Below are 22,516 nucleotides of genomic sequence, written 5' to 3'. Positions count from 1 at the left end.
CTCACTTCGCCGTGCACTTCGCGTCTAATCACTGTCGCTCCTTCTCCGTCTCGCTCGGTCGGTCTCTCTCCGTCTCGGTCGGAGCGCGCTTCTCGGTTCTAACCTGCAGTCGGGATACAACTCTGGCGGATTGTCGGGGTTTACGTATACGCGTTGAAGGGAGGTGCGAACGAACACGGGCGCGCCGCGCCGGGAAGAGGTTAGGCCGCTCTCGAATCGCGGAGCCTCGGAGGAGTCGGGCTCTGGCCTCGAGCCATCGGCGCGTCAGGGAGGTCGGCACAGGCTGCAGCTCGTGTCGCACTTCGCAGCACTCGCGGTGCTCTCCTCGCCCGACGCAGCCTCGGCCCGCTTCGGCCACTCTCGGCCAACTCCGCCGCCGCTCGGCTCGGCCGCCGCGGACCCTCGCTTGTGTGCGCCCGTGTGCGCGCCGGTCAAGATGGCGCCTGCCTGCGAACGCGACTGCGCGGCGGCCATTGCCGCCTCGGCCAATCAGGAGCCGGCCGCCATCTGGCCGAATCGCGTGCCCTCGGCCACTCCACTTTGATCCCCGCGTTTCGTTAGGGCCTCGTGAGGCCTTTCGCCTTGGCGAGGTAGCGATACCAGGTCTCCGATGCTCCCCTATCCGACGAACGGGGAATTCGAGGTCGGAACTATGCTCGGGGTGTCGGGGAGACGCACTTGCGACTCGCGCTCTCGGACTCGCGGCCTAACTCCGCCCACTGGCCGGGGGTCGAGACTCCTTGACTGATTTGTATCACTATTTGTTGGAACAGTGGTTACGGGCCTTTTGACGATTTTTGACGTTGCCGGGGGCTTGATTGCTTTCCAGCCGACTGGCGTGATAAACTGTCGGCTGGTTTCGGCACGGGAGAGGATTTAATGCGGGCCGGTGTCGTACCTTTGCGCATGCGCGCGCGACATGGTTACCTTGCCGCCATGTTTGAATTAACCACTCGGCACCTTGGCACTTTGGTGAGTGAATAGTTCGTTTTTGTTTGGATTGTGTTAGGATTACCGGGTTTACTGTCTTTTGATCCCTTCTGAGAGCTGATGGAATGAACGTTGCTTGGGGGAGATTTATTTTGCCTTTTCTCGTTGTAGGATTTATATTGAACTGTACGAATTTGTCCGTTATACGTAGTTGGGTAACCTGCAATTTGACGATCAGTAAGTGTTTACAAAGGTAAAATGAAAATTAATTTGACCGGTATTGCGTGAAAGCATTGTTACATTTAATATTGTTTTGTTTTGTAGGTGGTAGAGTCTACTAAACTAAAAGATTAACAAGACATTTTTATTGTGCTGTCCCCTTTGATTCCTGCTTAATCAATGTGCTTTATTCGTGATTGATTACACGATTTTGAAGGTCACATGTGCTCGATGTGATCGACAAAATATTACAAGATTTTCGATAAAACCGAGAGAGTTGGCACAGGAGAAGGCGGAACTGCCTGCGAAATTGAGCACATATTTTATCCTTGTAATCAACACGGCTTTTCAGGATGAACGACATGTCTTATGACAAGTACTTTGAAGTACAAAACGATGGATGCTACTGCTTACATTTTCCAAACAAATTCGGTTTATCGGTGGATGAAATCAAGGAGATATTTTCGGAATTTGGTACCGTTCAACGAGTAAACTGTGCAGGTGATGATTTTGGGTTCCGATTTGTGAGGTATGCTACCAGAGAAGAAGCAGTCCGATGCTTGGATGGACTAAGAGGTCATTCTAAAGTGAAACTGTTACCATGTATCGACAAGTCAAAAAAAGGTGGTAGACAGGGTCACAAAGGTTCGCCGTCGTTAAAGTCCGATACAGGAACTGACTATAGTAATCAAAGCGACAGCGACAGTCAGAAGAATGGCACATCAAAAAAGAACCGGGGATTTCAGCAGGATGAACATGGCAGTCAATCGCGTAATCCTTTTCACCGAAATGGTGGTAGTAGACATGCATATAATAAACTTAGACATAACGATGAAGATTTTGATGAGATGAACTCGAAAGACTCAAGCTCGGCACCGATGTCTTGGAATCCTTCACTTTATGAAAAAAAAGAAAATATACCAAAGGAGCCTGTGGAAACAAGTTTGGTACAACTTATGAAGCTACATAATCTACGAGGCACAAACGCAAACACGTTCAAGCGTCCAGGTTTCTCTAATGATGCTGTAGATGATTCAAAGACGATGCAAGAATGCAATAATGTTCAACCTGACATCAATGCTGGTAATTTTCCACCACCACTTATCAGTATAGATAAACCGTCGTCGTTGGAACGTATATTCAATCAAAGAACTTCCACACCTAATACGAATGTAGTGGGAAAACAAATTAAGATTATTCCTAGTGGTGAAGTAATTGTGGCTAATATTCCCCCTAACTTAAGTGTTCATTATATCATGCATATTTTGGAGATGTATGAACCTATATGTATATCGGCAGTGATGACTGTTCCACACCTGTCTCTACGCTATTGTCATGTCTATTTCAAATTAACTCAAGTTGCTCAACAAGTGCAGAAGATTTTTGACAACCATGAGATATCCGGGCACAAACTAATTGTTTTAACACCGGAGTCCTTGGAAACGGAAGCTTATTTGCCGTAAAACCTAACCGTCTAATATGATCAAAATGTAGGATGCCAAACGTAAACTAAATGTTCCATGTCTTGTCTACGTGGACTAGTCTTTTGTCTTATAATGGTCCATTACATACCGGGCAATTTAGGTGACATGTGTGTCTACTTAAAAAATCATGGGCAAAGGAATTACATTGTCCTTTCTTATTCCTGCCACATTCAAGTTTACAGCTATCTAATATAATGCAACTATCAGTAAGACACTGTCTCGTATTATGCATTTTGATGTTAAAGATTCACTTTTTGTAACGACTTTCATGTGCACAGTGTTTCTGTATCCTATTTCTCAATTTTTAATAATAATTCAACTCATAACTTTTCTAAATCATTAATTCAATTAGTACTTTATACAACTATTGTACAAATGTACCATTATGTACCATTTTTACAAAATGCGATCATACAAAAGTGAATATTTCATATGCTTTAACTTCGCTAACTAAAATATATAGTATAGGTTTTATACAGAGTATAATTTTTTAAGATATTACAATTAAAGGGGTGAATATATTAATGAGTATATACTATAAATACCATGATTCATGGTACCCTCTCAAATTCAATTTCACTTCCAGTTATTCGCAATTTTGTGTAGTTCTCAGATCTTCCATTAGAAGATCCAACAGGATGACAAAAATGTAAATAATTGCAAGTAAACATACCTGAACTGTATTATTTATAGTATATGTAAACAACCATAGCATACTTCATTCCAAAAAGTTTAAACGAACCCCATTTTGCAGTTCTAAGCCATTTTCTAGAGAAAAGAAATAATCATTTATAAATTGTCCGTTCGTTCTATTAATACTCAAGAAATTAAAATGCATGTCAGATTGTAACAAAGACAATTGTGACACTCTGTTATCGAAAAGCTATAAATTACAAGGTTGCTATTGTCGAAGCGTAACTATTACACTTATATTGTTAATCGCTCCTGTACCTTGAAACAATGTAAATACAATTAAAACATCGGTTTCAAAATAAGTGTTAAATGCCATGGAGTGTATCGGGTGTGCAGCTATTACTGTTTACAACGTACAACATAAAAAATGAGTAAAAAGAAAGTCGCTAAATTATATATATTGCTGTGAACGATCGAAACACTTTCGTAATATTATACATTTTAACACTAGTGATTGTTGACAATCGCTAATGTCACACAAAATAAACGTACAATCCTTTATAAGGATACCTTCACCTCGTTTCAAATTTGAGGGGAAAGGATCATTTTCATTTCGTCGCCTTAAAATGCCAGTGTATTAATGAAAAAAGTGTCATCGTGGTCGTGTAAATATAATGTTGCAGATTGTATGTTCAAATTCGAGAAAGCATATCAGTACATGGAGTGGCGATAGTCTTCATGCTTTATTTTTATATATATAAAAAAAGTGCTAATATTATTTGATCAACTGTTATTTATTTAGTGGCAACGAACTTGACAAAGATACAATGCATGCAGTGCACACAGTTTAACATGACCTATTGCTGTTGACGTTATTGTGCATGTAAACTGGATAACTTAGTATTCAAAAGTTAGTACCTAATACCTAAAATAACGTAATAAAATATATGAATACTAGAATAGGAAATTATAATAATGAATGGAATCTGCAAACGTGTACCTAAACGATGTCGACACCTTGGAGGTTATAGAAAAATGTGAATGTATTTGCTTCGGGGGAAAGAAAGACTCACTCTTGTATATCATAGCATAACAACATCGGAAAAATATAATTGTGGCTTACATCCATAAAGTCATATTTTGTGATAAACCTTTGTTACATAAGGTTAGAATATCCCCAGATTCGTTGATACCAATCTATACAGAGCGTGTGCAATGTGTAGAAGACAAATCAAAATCCTACGGCAAAAAAGGACGCTCCAGTGATTTTTATTACAATACTACTACAATATAATCGTATAAAAATGACTCGCATACTTGTACAAAGTTACGACACTACCTTATAATCTGAGTGCCCTGTCTTAGCATTAAACATTCGTAATAAAAATAGGTATAATATTAGTTATCACATGTCAAATACCAGTCTGGCGTTAGTTCATTAGTCGATTAGTGGGCCCCAGAAATGTTTGCTGGGCTTCGTGTGATCTTCCGTCAGAAAGAAATCTCGTCCAAGTTTGACGAACTCTTTCAGGCTGATTTTACCGTCCTCGTTGGTGTCGATATAAGAAAACGAGACGACTGCGTGCTACCGGAGAAAGAATTGTTAGTACAGTTGGGAGACACCCATTCTTGACTTATCGTAAAAATATTGATAAATCCTCTTACATCGTTTGACAAGCCCAGGCATTCGAAGAACAGCTTGAACTCCTCCACCGAAATCTCACCACTTTGGTCTTTGTCCACGGCCTGCGATCAAGAGAGATAGTGTTGTTTTTTTTTTCTTTTAACTAAATTTTCTTGGACGAATTCTAGGAGTACCGAGTTTTACGCAACAAGCCAACGTACTTTGAACAGGTATGGCAAAAAGTGGTGGCACTTTCTCTTCAGGGACTCGTCGTTTAATACGTGATGCATTTCTTCCAGGTATTGTTCAACGCCGATCAGATTGTAAGGACTGATCTCTCCCCATTGTTCCTCCCACATGTCCTACAATGATTGAAAATTATGTAAAGGTATGTTTACTTAATCATGGTAGCGACTGATTATTAAAAAAAAGGAAAAACAATCTCGAGTCGTTAGAATAGAAAAAACTCGTACATTGAGGACTTTTTGAAACTCTTTTTTAGCTTCTGGCGACAAGTGGCCCAAATTGGCGAATCGTTCTCCCAGGAGCATGAAGTCCTCGTAACTTATCACGCCGTCCTTATTTACGTCCAAGTGGCTGTGCAAGGTGCGCATCTTCCTCCTCCAAAAAGAAGATTCCGCCTATAAAAGGAACGTTAATCGTAAACAATGTGCGCTAGATATATACATTCCATATGGTTGTCCTTAAGAGGGTATTTTACTGCGACTAGTAAAGAGTATGTACCTTTTAGGATTTAACCGCGGAAATACTACAAATGCGATTCTGTTTAACGATTGACAGCTGTTGATAGATAACTTAAGGAGTACCGACCTATAATATTATCATAAAATAGTTTCATGTATACAAGTTATACAACTTTGTGTACCATACAGTTTTTCAAACGCAAGTAAATCGTCGACTTTGACATGCATAATCGCGTTAACTCGATTATGACGGCCAAACTTTCGTTAACTTATGTCATTAAAATAAGAACAAAAACTCAACATATATTGTATTATAAATAAAATAAAAAGAAAAAAAAACGAATGCAGAATGCAGATCGGCGCGATTATCCTCCATTGCGAACATTGTAGGTCTAAAAATATTGTGGATTTCTACACGAGTCTTTTTGTATGTTAATTTTAAAAGTCTGACTCGTTTTTGGGAACGAAATTTCACGGTAAGATACCCTCTTAAGATGCTAGCGTGAAGGACAAGGCCTAAAAAAACTCTTCGGATCTCTAGAAACATGTTCGAAGTTTCTCCTTCCAGGGCCATTTGATCTCCCGTTTAATGGAAAAAGGACACTCGAGCGTTCACAACCAGAATCTCTTTGGTCTCGGGCGAATGACATTAGCATAATCGCCAAAGATGTTCCAGAATCGAATGTAGGTGAAGGCCGATAAGTAGCCACGCACATATGCCTGATAACCTCCGTTGACGATAATGATGTCTACATGAGGAATCACAGGCGGCGGCGATTTTTTCTGTTTTTTTTTCTTTCCCCTCTTTTATCTTTTTTGTTCCAGATCGAAGGGCTTATCCTACCCACGCTCGAATATCCCTCGACCCAGCTCACAAAACTGGTTCGCCTTCTCTCGGACTGTATATGTAATTAAAAAAAAAAAAAGCATCCAAGCCACTGGAGAGTAAACTTCATCTGCGTTTTACATGCTCTAACACAAACACACGGATAGTCAAGACTGATAGCGTACCAGAAATGTTGGATAAACAGCTCGTCCGTCCTAATGGAAAAGGGGGAAAAAAAGTGTCTCAATTATTTCATCTTTGATTCGGCTGGTAAGATAAGTGTACCAATGGCCGAACACTTAAGACGCCGTTCAGATTCAGACCAAGATTAAGCACATAAAAACCTATATGAGGTACGGATGACTTCAATCAAGGTAAAGAAAAAAAAATCAATTTCTAGTTTCCAAAACACATGCTATATGTATATGTTAATATTGAGTAATTTATTTATGCTGCGAAGACGGTGGAAATGTCGAATGTACCGGTGTTCGAACATTCATGAAATGCTTAATACAAGGAAATGTTTAAGGTGGTGTTTGACCACTGGTACATTTACCTTAATCGGGGAACCCTCGTTTCAATTGTTTCGTTAGATAATCTATTTTAACAATGTCTTACCCTTTTTGGCTCGATTTCAGAGTCGCTGTCGCTGTCGCTCTCCTCGTCCAAAGAAGCCGACGTTCTTGTATGGTGTACATTTCTCTTGCTGTACAGTCGCCTTGCTAGCTGAGTCAACTGGAAATGGAGAAATCTCGTGTTTAAAAACCTGAGTCAAGAGACGATGCCGCGGTTTACACATTTAACGGTTCTTTGGATAATGAAAATCTCGCAGAGGGATCAACGGAACCTTCGGAAAACAAATCGAGTGAATTCCTTATCGAGATACTTCTGGCATCAAAGGAGGCATTGATGTCTCCGGTTCGGTATTCGAAACAGAATTCCAGTTCCCGCTCTTACGTAACCACGTTTTCCATGGACAAATATGATATAGGTTTTATTTTATTACGCCGTTACGTTGACCCTTCTCTTTTATTCGATTTAATAGTAATAGTCGATCCGTAGGACACCTTTATGTTCTCTTGCGTAATTTGACAATAGTGGGAGGTTGAAAGTAATTATTAGAAATAATTGTCCCGTTAATTTGTAAACATCCTAGTCTCTCTTTAAGAATGTATAACATCGTCGTTCTAGATAGAACCGCAGCCAACCGCTCAAGGTTCATGGAAGTTCGTTCACCTGCAACTTTCCTTTTACAGGACGAACAGTTGCATGTGCAAGCTTGGAACGTCCCTGACATGTTGTTGCTTCGAATGCAATTTTACACGGTTTCCGAAGGCCGTAAAACTTCCTTCGAAGGGTTTCGAATTTCGAGAACCCACTTCAATTTTCGAACCTTTGGAGGTACCCGAAGGACTCCGTTTTTGGAATCCTTTTGTTCCCGAACGAAGTACCGCTTTTGGGACCATCCCAGGTCCTCGTCAGACCTGGATTACCGGCATTCAATATTTCTCAACATTTCCCGAAAATCCTGTCAGAAGTGTGAGTGAACGTGTGTATACAATGACATAAGAACTCTGTGCAATCGCTCTAAAAAATACAAACGCATGTATAGATATTAAAATATTCCAGCAAGATATTCTACGTAAATTTTGTGGTTCGAAAGTTCAACCCGCCGATGTGTTTTGTTTTTTTTTTTTACTCTATTAAATATCCTCGCGGAAAGGTACGAATAATTTCTTGTTTAAATTGGAAAAAAAAAAGAAAAATCATAGATTTTCCATGTTTAGCCGTGATATTTTAAGCCCAACCCTGCTATCTCGCTTTTTATCGATAAACTATCTCGCTACGATAACTGCGAAATAGCCTCCTTTGTTTACATATACGACTGGGCCCACCTATGGTCCCACCTTTGGGCCCCGGTCATTCTCGGACAACGAGCCCATTTCCTCCGTCGTCAACCCGAAAAGATAACAATGGATTCGTCACGCGTGGGAGAACAAAGCCGAAACGACCTTCATCCTTGGCCGATTGTTCGGATTTTAACATGAGAGAACATTTGGCCAGGCAGACATGAAAATCACTCTCCAGTGGCAAGAAGAAATTTTATCAGCGCAAGAATTCTATAATAAAATATCAATTCTAATTAAAATCTGTATCTCCATTCCATTCCGCTCTTCTTACGAGTGCTGCACAAAATGCAACGCTATTGGAGATGAATAGTGGAATGTTCTTAAAAGCGGTCAGTGATCTTCCGGAAGAACTTTCTACATTTTTTTAGCTCGTCAGCTTGGTTGGACTCGAATCGTTAATTCTTGTTAATCATTTTCAGGAATCGTGCGGTAGGCTCTGTCGAGCGCTCTTGTCTATCTCTCTGGAGGGGATCCTGCCTTTGCGAACTGGGAGTATAAAATAGCGGTATCCACTCATCGTCAGCATCGTGCAGAAAACATCGATCCACCCCCCCGTCTACTTCTCACCCAGGAAGACGAAGGAAACGTTCTAATAGCGTTCAAACGAAGCATCGACATCCCGCCACTTCCCATGGGCCCGCTAAATGGTCCCCTGGCCCAAGATGGACGTTTCCTATTTACAAACACGAGAAATATCCCGGGGCCCAAGTCGACGTCACGAGTTTCGTAATAACAACAGGCGTAAAAACGAAAGGCTGATTTACCAACACGTGGACCGACGATCGGTCGTTTATCCCGTCGATTTTACACGAGCAAAGTCAACGTTAAGCCTCGTAACCCGTCGAGGTCGTCATATACGTGAATACACGTCCAGAATAAAATTCTGACTAGATACGATTAGCATAAATTAGTGACCAGGAGACATCAAACGGAAATCAAATTCAACATCGAAGCGGACACGCTGAAGAATCAGAAATGGAGATCAAAGTCTACATACACTATGCGTACAGGACACCTTATCGGCTTGGATTAATTCGTAATTAAATACAACGCGTAATGCAACCTTACCACGCCGATCGAATGTCAGGGCAAATGCGTATTTAAACACTGCACAATATATGTAGACAATGTCTGAGGATGTAAATGAAATATCTGAAGCGTGTCATCCCGTGAATGGGCCGCGCATAAAATTTCGCACTCTAATTAAGGGACATTAAAAATGAAGCGCCACATAAACAGCCGACAGCGAAGATCTTGAAGATCTCGGCAAGCTCTCACCTCGTTCAAATTCCCATTTACCACGAAATTACCCTGCATCTTCAAGATGCAAATTCCGTGGTTGCATTCTCTCGAGATCTTCGGAAGAGAAACAGAAATTCGGAGAAATTATTCGCTAACCGACGGAAATTATGGTTAAATTAAATGAGAAGTCAGGCAGTTTAGCGCAGACACGTATTGCGGTGGTAAAAGTCACGTAGTAAAAAAAAAAGAGGAAAAAAAGTCGAGCTTAGGGTATACAGGGCGTCTCAAAAAAACGCTGAAATACTTTTGATCCCTACTTGAATGTAACGTAACATTTTCACTGATTATTATACTCCGATTCTTCATGATTCTCCTCTTAAGGCTCCGCACTGGTGTCGCTAAATTTCAATTCTTCGTTCTGTATATCAATAACACTTGTCAAGGATGCTCGCCGACGTTACTTTGAGACACCCTGTAAAGTCAAATGAGATTCAAAGGCGTCCTCGATAAATCCCTTTGTCAACGCCGAAGGGACGCGCAGTTCCGCCGGGGCTTCGGTTCCCCGAATGAATCGCGCTATGGTTCCCATTTTCCCTTGGAATAGAAAAATATCCATACGTAAGTGAGGCCCAATTACCTGGGTATTATTGTCCGGAGAAAGCGACGTCTTATCTGGCCCGAAGAGAGCGTTGCAGACGGATGCGACCGCTCGTTTCTCGAAGACGCCTTTGGACGCCGTCAGGCGGAGGCTCGTCCTCAGCAGCTTCGTCGCCATCTTTGCCGTCGTAACTTGCGATTCGATTTAGGGATAGAATTGTAAGACGAGTAGAATAATGGAAGGCGATGTTGGGGATGCTTTTCGATTGTCAGACGACTACTCCGTTCGATTCTCTGCAGTTTGTTGTATACTAAACGTCCGCCGGGGAGCCGGGCCCTTTTTGTACGGACGCCGGGTTCCCCTCCAGACTTCTGAGCGCAGGCGCCGTAAATCCGCTCTCTCCCTTTCTCCCTCCTTTTTGTGCCTTTTCTCTCACTCGTCCCGTCTTCCCTCTTATGGCTGATAACGAAGACACGGGCGTAGAACATATACCGCGAACACTTGGCGAATCTTTCTGAATGTTCAAAAGTCAATAATGGGTCTCGTCGATTCGCGCTCCATCGACGCGTTTTTCCAATTAATATGTATAAAATTAATTTATATAACATGGGCAATGTTTTATGGAAAATCATTGTTCAACAAGCTTGTTCGTAACTTTTATTAACTCATGATGGTAGAAATGTTCGTGTGTACATTATGTGTCTTCACCGCTTGACGCTCTCTTTTCTCCTTCCTTTTATTCTGAATGGTGGAGGGGATGCAGCATACGTGATGTTACATGCTCATGAGGAGTAGATCGATGAAAGGGAGCACGATCATTTTTTTAACCATCCTGTTCAAGGAAGTTACCCGGTACAGAGTCAAGTACAGCGAGGCGCAATAATGGCGCTCTGGGGTTGCTTCTTGTTAGACCAGTTTCCTGCGGTTCGTAAGGGGTAACTTCTACAAGGTCACGGTTTGGTATGGAAATTAATCGTGGAATTTCATTCCTAGGGATTTTGGAATTAAGGAATCGTGGTATTTAATTAGGAGGAATTTATGGAAAGTCTTTTTTATAAGCGTTTCGACGAGGGTTCCGTAGGTGTCGAGGACGGAAAAATGTGGAAGGCGCCAATGCTCTTTATCGGGATTACGGTCCAGACGTCCAAGAAGTAATTGGGAACTAACGTCAGATCCCGTGCGACCAGATATTGGGAGACGAGATTACTCGGAAATACAACAAACAGCAAAGCCGATGTCGCAGGGAAATATCTCTCGAACCGAATGCAGGTCGAGTCGTCTGACGTACGGGCTTTGGTTGTACGTGACTACCAGCATGCTGGACTTTTATCGAGTTTTAATGGCCACTTGTATACAATACCGAACAGTAAAATTGATTTACAATTCAAGATTATTTAGGGCAACAGGCTGTTTGTCGATATCGACTACCTTGGCCGATCGCATCAGTTTAAGATTCAGTAAGTCCGAGCTCTTTGCGAACCAAGGTAAGATTGTTTACCACGTAGCACGTAAATGTGAATTTATTAATATTGGAACGAGCCACGGTATATATTGATTTATGCCGAGTATAACATTCGCCGGTAAAAATATTTTCATTGTCTTCAAATAATTCATTTTATTTACAATAAAGACATTACACGCTTGATCTTTGTATACGATTTAAAGTGTTATGTGTGATAAACTGCAGAATTTCAAATCCTGCAGACATTCGTCCGAGAAGGTTTTCGTTATCCCTCGGATCAGGGGACTTGATTTCAGAAGACATGTCAAAAAAAAATAACGGTCGATTTCTGTAATCCTTTAGGGAGATCTTAGCTCTTCTTGTAGTCGATCTGCTGGACCTTAACCTCGTCTCCAACAAGTTGGTATACATATGTAACAACTGTGGGACTCTGTATGTTCATTAGTACAAACGACGGAATGACCGAACTGCATGAAATAGAAATAGTATCACTATAATAGATTGTGTGGTTGACTTTACTGTTTTCATGTACCAACTTACGTATCGAGAGGACTATAAGCACCGGTGGCAGATCCAGGATTGATGTAAAACTTGTTTTCGTGCTCGTATGCTTCAAATTTATGGGTATGGCCTGATATTAGAATATCGACGTCTAACTGCCTTTGAATTAACGCCAGCGATTCTGGATCTCCCCATGGAACTACTTGGTGACCATGAGATAAACCGATTCTGAATTGGCCTACCGTTACCACTTTTTGTTCAGGATAATTCAAATTCTATCAACAGAAACGACAACTCATCAAAAAGGTACAAATGATGTCTTCTCCCATTCCGACCATTTTCAAATACCTCATCAAAATCCCCCCTGACGACATGTACATCACTGGCCAACGTTTTCAAATAATCGTACGATTCCTTCGTACACAAATTTCCTGTACACAAAATATGTTGTATCTTGCCCGGCACCAGAAGTTTTTTAAATTTGCTCGGCAAGCTGCTGCATCTATGCGGAATGTGAAGATCACCTAATACTAGCACGAGCTGAAAACATTCATTGAGCAATGAATATCTTCACCTTTATCTTTAACAATATTATTAACATACACTTAATACCATGGTACTAACATATAAAACCTAGACTATATATAAATTAAACACCTATTTAAATATTAACAAAATGTGATGGAAACAGGTTAGGTTAGGATCAGAAGACTCACGCTCCCCTCATTACTCGTACTTAAAATGTTACACTCTCTTACCATGATTATATTATTATTACTTCCGCTACAGATCAGAGTTTATCAAATATCAATTAAATCACGGAAGTAAACTTATGTGACTTTGAAATCGACCTGACATTTTACGAATAGCAGGTGGATGCAGGCAATGCAATCGGACGCCATTGGGTGTTTCACGATGCAACGGAGCGTTCCTATTGGTCGGTACGTCGGCAGTAATGGCGGACGTTTCTCAATATTTCGCCGAATCAACACAAGATGGCGCCAGGTGCGCCACCAGTGGAGCTTCATAACCGCGAAGCGTTCAAGCATTTAAACATGGCGACATTTCGATGCAATCAGATGCAATTATTCCCCCTCCTCTGTTCCGAGCACGTACGTAAACATTATATTTTATTAAATAATGTCTCATATCCCGGATCACGAGTTCACCGACTCCTCTGCATGCCTTATCTTTTACAATGTTGCTTCCAGCTCTGTACTCGATTCAAAATGTAGTACACGCAGATAATCGCAGAGTTCTAGTTAACCATTGTTCGTTTTACTCACAGAATCAACAACGCCTAAAAATACTGTCACAACGGCGTCACCGGCATATGCTAATATACGATGCAAGAGTGTTACGTGCTCAAAGTACCAAACAATATTGCGTCCGAACTGATACATTGCCAAGTATATTTGAACACTGCAAGGTCAATCAACCCACGTTCTAGATACTCCCTGTTGAACTTTTACTTACTTAAAATTTCAGTCATCCCGTAACATATCTACCCTGTGTAGTAGTCAACAAGTTTTTTACTTTTTATTTCAGATAAAAATTGCCGTTCTACTTCCATGATAAATTCTAATCAAAGGTTAAGTATCTGGTAAAGGGAAATTCATACACATTAATACTCATTAATGATCTTAATTGCTTAAACAGAACGTGAAGATGTGGCTCGAAGAAAAGCGACACAGCGGCAGCTGTCACACGGTCGCCATCCGGACGCCTCCCCACTCCGGCGTCGAGACGCGTTCTCAATTGAATTAAACCAGCGGGGCGCAATTTCAAGGGAAGCTCCGCAACGGTGCCGAGAGACTTCGACGCTCTTTCCAGGCCTGCATAAAAGCGACCGGTAGTATACGGCGTGAAGTAGTTTATTTAGGATGCAGCCAAACAGAGGTGCAGTCTTGGAGCAGGCCTGGGACCCGATTCTTGAGTTCATACAATCAACTTTTGCCTGCGAATCTATTTTTATGCGAAAAAAAATCCATATGAACTCGAGAATAGGACTTCTGATCCTGAATTCCTGACCAAGGCAAACCCACTTTTCGCCGTTTTATTACGTGGGATACTTCTTCTGACTATAAACATAAAATCGTTTCTCGGCTTGAGGAAAAATTGAAAAATAATATTTGGTTACAGAGGGGACCCAGCGTTCACCCAGTTTACGCTTCCTCTTGGCTTGAAAAAAAATTCAGTTTGAGTTAACAGATATCGCCAAATTTTGTTATACATTTTTCCTGGACTGAAAAATTAAATCTGGTTACAGAGGGGACCCAGCGTTCACCCAGTTTACGCTTCCTCTTGGCTTGAAAAAAAATTCAGTTTGAGTTAACAGACATCGCCAAATTTTGTTATACATTTTTCCTGGACTGAAAAATTAAATCTGGTTACAGAGGGGACCCAGCGTTCGCCCTCCACCAGGACCGGCCCTGCTCGGGGGTGAAAATCTCGGAGCTCGCGCTGATTCGAGGATCGAGACCAGCCAGGCACCCCCGTCGAACCGAACGCCGGCGATTCCTCGAGGGATTCGATCGATCGGCGCGACGGCGACGGTCAGTCGTCCCGACGCCGTCGTCGCGTCGCGCAGCTGCTCGAGGTAGTTGTCATCGCGTCCGGGTGCGGCCACTTCTCCGAGCGGAGCGCCTCGCAATGGTCCCCTCGTGTTTCGAGGTGATTCTCGTTGCTTTTATTTTGGTGCTACCGTTCCTTTACGAGACTAATCGAACGTTCCGATACTACTTCAAGTTCTTAACGTACTACGGCATTGTTATGGCGAACGCCGTCCTGCTGATCCCTATTATGATATTTCGACCCGGAAATGTCAAGAACCTACTGTTAGTAAGCCCTCTCTCGTTCTCATTTATTTCTGGCTCTTTCGGATCGATAAGTTTCACCTCGAGCCCCCTTTTTCGGCTTGCATTAACCGCTGATATTCGACCTTTATTGATTTCTCTTACCGCATTTCAGACGGCGAGGTACCTCTGCCGGAGTTGCACGCTCTTTACCGCCTTGATTGCCTTTACCTTGGTGCTAATTTTCTTTACTGGACTCGATTGGGTTTCGCCTCTATATCCACCGTTGGCACGACGAACGCCGGGGACGTGTCACCGATACGTTTCAAGGGCCGGAATTCATGTCAAACTTGTGTGGATTTTTTTTTAGTTTTCTTTTCACGTCGTAAAATAACCATTTGTACGGTTTAATCGCGCCCGGCTCGCCCTACGATCGCGAATATCGTGCAGACTTTCTTTTACGAGCGCCGTAAAACTTGTATACGTGTACACTGAGAAGAAAATGTTGATCGACTCAAGGAAATATTTGCATTGCGAGGAGAAAACCCTGCGTTCAAATACGTCCAAAGAAGCGTCGGATCGAGTAAAGAAGATTTATTATATTAAATTATTGTCAATTTTTCTTCTCGACAAAGTGATTGCGTCTTGCAATTATGCATGATTCAGGCTACGATATGTGCTTGTTTCGGTCAAGTGATGTTTTTTTTCAGTGTAGAGTCCAAAGGCACCAATTCTCGCTGTAAAGACGAAACGGCAGGCCCCTTGTTTATCTTGCTTTGTCCTTTCTTTGCGATTAATTTATCAACGCCCTATTTAATGCCTTGCGATGTACTTTTCGCGTGCATCGGGTTTGCTAATGAGCGCTGATATTCAATCGCTATTGATTTTCTCGGGGTTTTCGTAGCATGGCAGAATTCCTCCTCACAGCTGTGTATGTTTTCCCTCTCATTCCTTTCATCGAATCGATACTGTATCCATGTGCGATGCTTCCAGTCTAACGATATTGCCATTCTTGCTCGTTCGTTTGAAAAGTGACTTTTTTCGACCTGACTGCGTCTTGAGCGTTCATGAATTTCGCGAGATAATGTGATAAGCTCCAGAAGTTTGGAAATTGTTTCGGAGCATTCTTGGTACTTTGATGTAATGTCATATGGACGATTAAGAAATTTGTTAAGACATTCTTGCTCGTTTGTTTGAAAAGCGACTTTTTTCGACCTGACTGCGTCTTGAACGTTCATGAATTTTGCGACATAATATGATAAACTCCAAAAGTTTGAGAATGTTTCGGAGCATTCTTGATACCTTGATGTAATGTCATATGGACGGTTAAGAAATTTTTGTTAAGACATTCTTGCTCGTTCGTTTGAAAAGCTTCTTTTTTCGACCTGACTGCGTCTTGAGCGTTCATGAATTTCGCGAGATAATGTGATAAGCTCCAGGAGGGGAATGTTTCGTAGCATTCTTGGTACCTTGATGTAATGTCAAATGGGCGGTTAAGAAATTTGTTATCATTTTAATTTCTTCCAGATTGGCGTCTTCGTTGTGTCAGCCAGTGAGCACGTTACTTGGCCTCCACTGGGAACTCCGAGGCCGGGAACATTTAGAAAAGGAGCAGGCATGCGTCATAGTCGCCAATCATCAGAGTTCCCTGGATATTTTAGGAATGTTCCACCTGTGGCCGGTGATGGAAAAATGCACAGTTGTGGCTAAGAAGGAAATCTTCTACGCCTGGCCGTTCGGACTGGCCGCCTGGCTGTGTGGGTTGATATTCATTGACCGAATGAACACTGAAAAGGCTCGGTCGATCATCAGCTCCGCAATGGAGCGCTTGAAGACAGAAAAAGTAGGCGGAAAATATCTCTAGAATTTCCGATAATCTATCCGCGATACGAGAAAAGTACACACGGGTCTATCGAAATGTAGATTAAAATGTGGACTACGTATTTTTCAGATAAAGCTGTGGATATTTCCCGAAGGGACCAGGCACAATACTGGGGAAATCCATCCGTTTAAGAAGGGGGCATTTTATGTCGCCATTAATTCCCAGGTGCCTATTCTGCCAGTTGTCTTCTCCTCTTATTACTTTCTCTCCACTCCGGAGAAGAGATTGGATTCGGGTAAAGACGGTTCCCGGCATTACTGGCTTAAATAGAATGCCTACGAATTCCGTTTCAATGGTATTAACTTTGTTCTTCTTCAGGTCGCGTTATCGTGACGACGTTACCGCCCATTCCTACGATAGGATTAGGTAAAGAAGATATAGAGGCCCTCATGGAGAAGACCAAAAAGGAGATGTCCGATGTCTTGAACGCGACCAATCGGGAGTTACAACTCTCGCTTACTTCGAGTAAACGCGTGCAGTGAGCTCCGATAACTGGCATCGTTACTTTTTAAGAACTTCCACGTACAAGATCGACAACTCCAAACCGAGGAACCAAAGACTCTGTCTAAACAAATTTTACCATTACTTGAAGGGCCTTCGTTTGCGGATCGAAATGATCCTACTAACGAGCGAGCGTTTAGTAAATTTTAAGCGAGACGGCGTAATTAGCATTTCACCGTATTTAATTTTTTATTGACTCTGTATAGTACCGTGATATACGTGTCTCTTTGTTCATTCATAAGTGAGGTCTAAACGTTGGAAAGTTATTTTATTACTGAAGAAAAAAGTACAGATATATCTTCTTGCTGAGTTCTTGCAGTTAGATAAACAAGCAGTTAACGTGATTTACGCGTCATCAGAAACTGTTCTAAAAACAATTGTACATGACTTTGGAGTACATTTTATATACCTCTTACGAGGGTGGGAAGGGAAGAGTTTTTTAAAAACAAATGGAAAAACTTCGGCGGTAGACTTACGTGTGTTATTTGTACGGTTACTTTTATTACTCTACGGGAAGAACAGAAATTTTTTACGTTTTTACAATTTCCAATTCGTTGGAGGACTTTGATAAATGAGGTCATTGTATAGTATATTCTGTATGCATTTCTAGGAATGTGTAATTGAAAAGCACAATATCTTTTACTGCAAAAAAAAATTATGTACATCTTTTTATCGAGCTGCGAAACCAGATATTGTCTGTGTGTATTAAAGTATTTTAACTTGGCCACGATCCAGGTGAAGCAATCAAATAGAAGCATATTAGAGACTGATGAACATTAGGGAGTTAAAAAGCAACATGTAAATGCGAATGTACATTTTATCCACATTTATCCCTTTGTACGCCTTTTTAATTATGTCAATTCTGAACAGGCCATTTTTAGAAGGAAATTAAATGCTATTTTATTGTAGTTTACATTACGAATTACTGCTTCCGATTAAGACTATGGCAGAAAATTAAACCGATTAAACGACTTTTGCTTAGCCTGTCAGGAAAGAATAATATGAAACGTTAAATTGTGCCTTATATTTCATTTTCAGAAAATAATTCCAACAATTATTCTGGCTTCAACGTTACAAGTTTATTCGGTCACTAAATAGTCTTCACCATGTTGACATGTTTTCCAATTTAACCAATTTTACAAGAATCAAACATTAGTACAGTGTGTATATACATTTTTACTTTTTTCAAGAAAAATATTTAAAAGTTTGGGAACAGTAGCCCATTCATTATCAGTTTTATATATATATATAAAATTAGATTGATGAATTTAGTCGGGAAGACAGAGAGAGTGAGAGCGCTACTGTTAAGTGCCAATCTTAATTCAATGAAAAACATCTTATTTTGTTGTAACTAGGTTTCATCATTAGTCCCTGCAGAAATAATTTCATTTCTCAGCATCCGAAAAACCGATGAATAAGACAACCGATAATTTTTTGTCACGTTAAACACACGACGCAGAGGAAGTAATCATTACTATAGCGCTGCAATGTTTATTTAAAAATAATGGAAACGGTCATTGTAAGACGAGTATTCAGTTTGCATATTGTGTGCGAGAATTTAAATGCTCTGCAGTGTACAGTCCAACAAATCAAAACAAAATAATTAAAAAACTTCCACCACAAAGCAGGAAAGCCGATAACTACACATAGTCTTAAGTAGTATACAATATTGTGTTTTTTACAATATTCTATTATTGGAGATATAAGCTACAAATGGTATACTAAAGAAATTACACCTTGATAATTAAATAAAAGTAATACTATTTCACAATTTCTGTTCATTTACTTTCATATATCAGAAAATTCAGCTACAATGTACATACGTATTAAGTCATAAACAAATTTTATGGAATATTGTACATTATAAGGACCTTTTACATATTTATTATAGGTAATAGTTTTAACATCAACGATCTTCGGATAAATGTCTATATTATAAAATCAAACGAGTCATTTTTAAGAGAACTGTAATAAAAAGTTATCTCCTGTTTTTTGTATGATTGTTCAGGCAGTATTAGGAAATTTTAAAGTTAATGCCGTTAGTCCGAGTAAATGCAAAAATGATATTTGAAGCGCATTTATTATTTTCTAGCTTTATATGGCCTTATCATGTAAAAGGAAAAATGAATTTACTTAATTGTAGACTATATGAAACGATAGATGTAAAAAATTGATTTCTTCCACTAGTGCAGTTTGTACTTTTAATGGATGATGCATTCTGTTTAGTGTACCACATAGTAGTAGCTAATAAAATAATATAAGCAAAATACAATTTTATAAATTCACTATTTATGTGTAATTAAATGTTATATCATGAATTCACTTAAATTTTCTATCATCGAAATAAAAACGAGTCGCTCCATGGTAACATGACGATCAGTTATACAAAAATGATATACAGCCAAAATCTGGGTTGACCATAACGATTAATTACAAATAAGAAGTAAAATTACTGATTAAATGCATCGCAATGATGTAAAACTAGAATCTTTACTTTGTGCACAGTATTGAAAGGAATATTTAATACATGTGAAACTGGTCGGAAAACACATACAATGATGTTTTATACAACTTCAATAAAAAATTAGGCATACCAGCACCTATTGTTTCTGAATCCTGTCTGTATTTAACAACGATCTTCTTATTCTCCCATTCGCACTTACAGTGAAAAATCAGACATTTGAGAACTCTTCTTCTCTTGACTTTCCGTCCATGCTTTGGCGATGGTTTTCTTCATTTCGTCATCTCCATCCTGATACATCTTCTTCATTAAATTCATTAAACTTGCCCCTGGATCGTTGTCTTCTCCCATATCTGACATGGTCGGTGCCTTGGCTTCTTTAATTTTTTTCTCAACATATGTTATATATGTCCAATTCTTAGGAACCTTCTTTGCAAGAAATACCACAATTTTATCCGTCTTTACCTTAACATAGCTCCTGCTCACGTCGATTTCTTCACTTAAATTATTAATTGGCAACTGATAATTTCTATTGCCTAATCCAGGAACTCGTAAGTCCATAGATCGATCCGTGAAGTTACAGACTATTACATCATTTGGCAATGTGTGCACATCTTTAAGCATTACGTAAACTTTGACGAACGTATCTGTTTGATCCCATGCATAGTTAGTTAGCTTAATTTCATAGCACTTTGAACTAGCACTTGTCGTTTGACTAAGAGTCTTGCTTTCATCCAGTCTCGTTTCATCTGTGATTCTAGCTAATTCATCTTGTAGCCTTCTGACTTCTAAAGAAAGCAGATCTTTAGACCGTTGACGATTGGCTTGTGCACACAATGCATTTAGTTCCACTATATCCAGTTTTATCTGCAAAAAGTGTGATAGAAATGAATTATACTTTAGAAGATGAATACATTTTTCAGGAATTGAGTAAGACTGATGTTGACATTACTTTGAAACTTATAGGGAAATATAAGTGATCACTGTACCTCCTCTGCTCTCGATGTTGTCATGTTGCGATGTATACAAATTCAACTCTTTGGTTACTTTCTGAATAATGGGTGTACGTTGTTCAAGTTTAACAGCCAGAACGTAATTTATCCACTTATTTGCACCGTGTCTCACGTTAACGTCGACTCACGATCCTGCTGGCTCGCCTGTTCAGGATATACTTCGATATTCTTACGTGCTCGTGCACAGATTGCCTGTTCTATCAATATTTCGCTTCTTCAAGAACGTTCCAGAACAATTTTGAGTTCCCGCGATTTTTGCCAGAACCTTCGAAATATTTCGGATAACCACTTTGTCTTCTCTTGACAGGAGGAATACAACTCACCTTAGGCTGCCTTAGGCACCGCAAATATGCGAATTGTTAATATTTGTTAAAAAATCAATGGGGTAACTCGAGTATTGAAAAGTTGAATTAACACCATTGTTAACACAAGGCGAAAATTCTCGATTGGTGGATGGGGTGGTATGGCGCGACTTTTGAAAGCGAGTCATTTGTTTTCGACAAGGGATAGCTATGAGTGAAAAGAAAGGGCCAGTTTAGAAGACAATATTCGAAATTTTAACGAAACAGTTAAAATTTGTAGTTCATTGAGGAAAATCTTTAAAAAGTCATGAATTACGAGATGAGATTGGTTTTCGCGGCCTCTACCAAAACTAAGTCAAAAGATGTACTGTTATTTCAGAAAATCTTAACGAAATACATGTTTATTATTTCATCTTCTGTTATAACAGAATTAATTCCGAAAATGATTCAACTGTGCATCGTTCCTGTTCTTTTTTATTCTAGTAATACATTTTCCATGTCAAATTACGTAGTGTTATTGACTACCTGTTTCAAGTACGTTGCTGGATCGTTCAAATCAGTTCACGCAAATTCAAATTTGTTAAACTTTTTTGCGGTATATTGATGTAGTTTGCACGGAATTGAGAAAAATGAGTGAAAATAATATATCTATGTCTTCAATGGATGGCGTTGAGACGCATTCAGTCGCTGAGGTCAAAAAGCGCAGATCTTCCATATATAAAAGAAGATCCATTACTCATACAATCAAAGGTCAGTTTATTTAGAAAAGATTGAGGTTATATTTATGTTTTTGACAGTAGGAACTTTTGTGTTTTATTAGCTCTTATTTAACATTTCTTATATGTAATATTAATATCTAGATACCAATGCAGTGACTTCTGTGGATCATGATGAAAAATCAGAGGATTGTGAGAGAATTGATAATATCGCTAAGAGAAAAGAAGACGAATCGGTTGAATTGAAGAAATACATTGATAAACTACGATGTGAAAGAAAAAATTGGCAGGAGACATTGAGCGAGCGCAGACGTCAGAGACGCACCCTTCTTAAAAAGAAGGCACAATTAGAGCACAGTAAACGATTTGTTGATCTTAGTAAATTATCAGATTCAGAGAGGACGTGGATTTCCCATCGTCCAAATTATGAACAGATTTGTAGAAACAGTAAGAAACTGGTAATTATGGCAGTTAGAGTGTCGATATTAAATCAATATATCACTAAGTTAATTCATAGGTTTTTGTTAAACATGAATCAGAAGATTGACAATGCCACAAAAAGAATAATAGAGCTTGTCGACTGAACTGCGTAAAATGTAGAAATTTGTAATATATTTTTATACTAGGGAATATGCATGATCATCGATTACTTAATTCTAGATAAGTAATGCAATATTGAAAAATAAATGTTAATAATTATTGAACAGAGTTTA

At 39.9% G+C, this 22,516-nt stretch overlaps 6 protein-coding genes and 2 long non-coding RNA genes across 14 annotated transcripts; 5 read left to right on the top strand and 3 right to left on the bottom strand.

The window, feature by feature from the left end:
- Positions 1–830: 830 nt before the first annotated feature.
- On the top strand, positions 831–4,398 carry LOC105700161. Of its 3 annotated transcripts, none has more exons than XM_012425802.2 (3): positions 831–972; positions 1,102–1,167; positions 1,255–4,398. In XM_012425802.2, the coding sequence occupies exon 3, from the start codon at positions 1,503–1,505 to the stop codon at positions 2,610–2,612; it is 1,110 nt and encodes a 369-aa protein (XP_012281225.1). In that variant the 5' UTR covers positions 831–972; positions 1,102–1,167; positions 1,255–1,502; the 3' UTR covers positions 2,613–4,398. The 3 variants fall into 3 exon arrangements, with proteins under 3 accessions (XP_012281225.1, XP_012281232.1, XP_023289554.1); XM_012425809.2 differs by having other exon boundaries at positions 1,102–1,183; XM_023433786.1 differs by lacking the exon at positions 831–972 and having other exon boundaries at positions 989–1,167.
- On the bottom strand, positions 4,347–10,541 carry LOC105700175 (sarcoplasmic calcium-binding protein). 2 transcript variants are annotated; one of them, XM_012425820.2, is made up of 7 exons: positions 10,210–10,539; positions 7,039–7,155; positions 6,606–6,635; positions 5,364–5,531; positions 5,112–5,252; positions 4,932–5,012; positions 4,347–4,851 (listed from the first exon to the last, which is right to left on the bottom strand). In XM_012425820.2, exons 1-7 carry the CDS (start codon positions 10,345–10,347, stop codon positions 4,705–4,707), a joined length of 822 nt encoding a protein of 273 aa, XP_012281243.1. In that variant the 5' UTR covers positions 10,348–10,539; the 3' UTR covers positions 4,347–4,704. The 2 variants fall into 2 exon arrangements, with proteins under 2 accessions (XP_012281243.1, XP_012281251.1); XM_012425828.2 differs by lacking the exon at positions 6,606–6,635 and having other exon boundaries at positions 10,210–10,541.
- Positions 5,033–5,477, top strand: LOC105700195. Its single transcript, XR_001104107.1, has 3 exons — positions 5,033–5,120; positions 5,190–5,278; positions 5,393–5,477. It is a non-coding gene; the product is annotated as an uncharacterized LOC105700195 (long non-coding RNA).
- A 1,227-nt stretch (positions 10,542–11,768) lies between the features above and the next one.
- On the bottom strand, positions 11,769–13,046 carry LOC105701506 (vacuolar protein sorting-associated protein 29). Its single transcript, XM_012428304.2, has 4 exons — positions 12,892–13,046; positions 12,482–12,673; positions 12,173–12,408; positions 11,769–12,099 (listed from the first exon to the last, which is right to left on the bottom strand). Exons 1-4 carry the CDS (start codon positions 12,892–12,894, stop codon positions 11,982–11,984), a joined length of 549 nt encoding a protein of 182 aa, XP_012283727.1. The 5' UTR covers positions 12,895–13,046; the 3' UTR covers positions 11,769–11,981.
- Positions 13,047–13,192: 146 nt separating this feature from the next.
- Positions 13,193–14,623, top strand: LOC105701509. 2 transcript variants are annotated; one of them, XR_001104232.1, is made up of 4 exons: positions 13,193–13,245; positions 13,682–13,724; positions 13,793–13,985; positions 14,530–14,623. It is a non-coding gene; the product is annotated as an uncharacterized LOC105701509 (long non-coding RNA). The 2 variants fall into 2 exon arrangements; XR_001104231.1 differs by having other exon boundaries at positions 13,239–13,562.
- A 69-nt stretch (positions 14,624–14,692) lies between these two features.
- Positions 14,693–19,082, top strand: LOC105701485 (1-acyl-sn-glycerol-3-phosphate acyltransferase alpha). 2 transcript variants are annotated; one of them, XM_012428271.2, is made up of 5 exons: positions 14,693–14,806; positions 14,882–14,970; positions 16,456–16,771; positions 16,880–17,045; positions 17,129–19,082. In XM_012428271.2, the coding sequence occupies exons 1-5, from the start codon at positions 14,786–14,788 to the stop codon at positions 17,290–17,292; spliced, it is 756 nt and encodes a 251-aa protein (XP_012283694.1). In that variant the 5' UTR covers positions 14,693–14,785; the 3' UTR covers positions 17,293–19,082. The 2 variants fall into 2 exon arrangements, with proteins under 2 accessions (XP_012283694.1, XP_012283686.1); XM_012428263.2 differs by having other exon boundaries at positions 14,693–14,970.
- A 290-nt stretch (positions 19,083–19,372) lies between these two features.
- On the bottom strand, positions 19,373–21,217 carry LOC105701496 (calcyclin-binding protein). 2 transcript variants are annotated; one of them, XM_012428285.2, is made up of 3 exons: positions 21,109–21,217; positions 20,762–21,050; positions 19,373–20,639 (listed from the first exon to the last, which is right to left on the bottom strand). In XM_012428285.2, exons 2-3 carry the CDS (start codon positions 20,783–20,785, stop codon positions 19,971–19,973), a joined length of 693 nt encoding a protein of 230 aa, XP_012283708.1. In that variant the 5' UTR covers positions 20,786–21,050; positions 21,109–21,217; the 3' UTR covers positions 19,373–19,970. The 2 variants fall into 2 exon arrangements, with proteins under 2 accessions (XP_012283708.1, XP_012283718.1); XM_012428295.1 differs by having other exon boundaries at positions 20,762–20,929.
- A 106-nt stretch (positions 21,218–21,323) lies between these two features.
- Positions 21,324–22,507, top strand: LOC105702380. Its single transcript, XM_012429904.2, has 2 exons — positions 21,324–21,837; positions 21,948–22,507. Exons 1-2 carry the CDS (start codon positions 21,717–21,719, stop codon positions 22,385–22,387), a joined length of 561 nt encoding a protein of 186 aa, XP_012285327.1. The 5' UTR covers positions 21,324–21,716; the 3' UTR covers positions 22,388–22,507.
- The last annotated feature ends 9 nt before the right edge of the window (positions 22,508–22,516 follow it).

The sequence above is a fragment of the Orussus abietinus genome, unplaced genomic scaffold (assembly GCF_000612105.2).
Source record: "Orussus abietinus isolate OABI.00-Male unplaced genomic scaffold, Oabi_2.0 scaffold29, whole genome shotgun sequence".
Lineage (NCBI taxonomy): Eukaryota > Metazoa > Arthropoda > Insecta > Hymenoptera > Orussidae > Orussus > Orussus abietinus.
The sequence above is the reverse complement of the archived record's forward strand: the minus strand, read 5'-3'. Positions and strand labels throughout refer to the sequence as shown.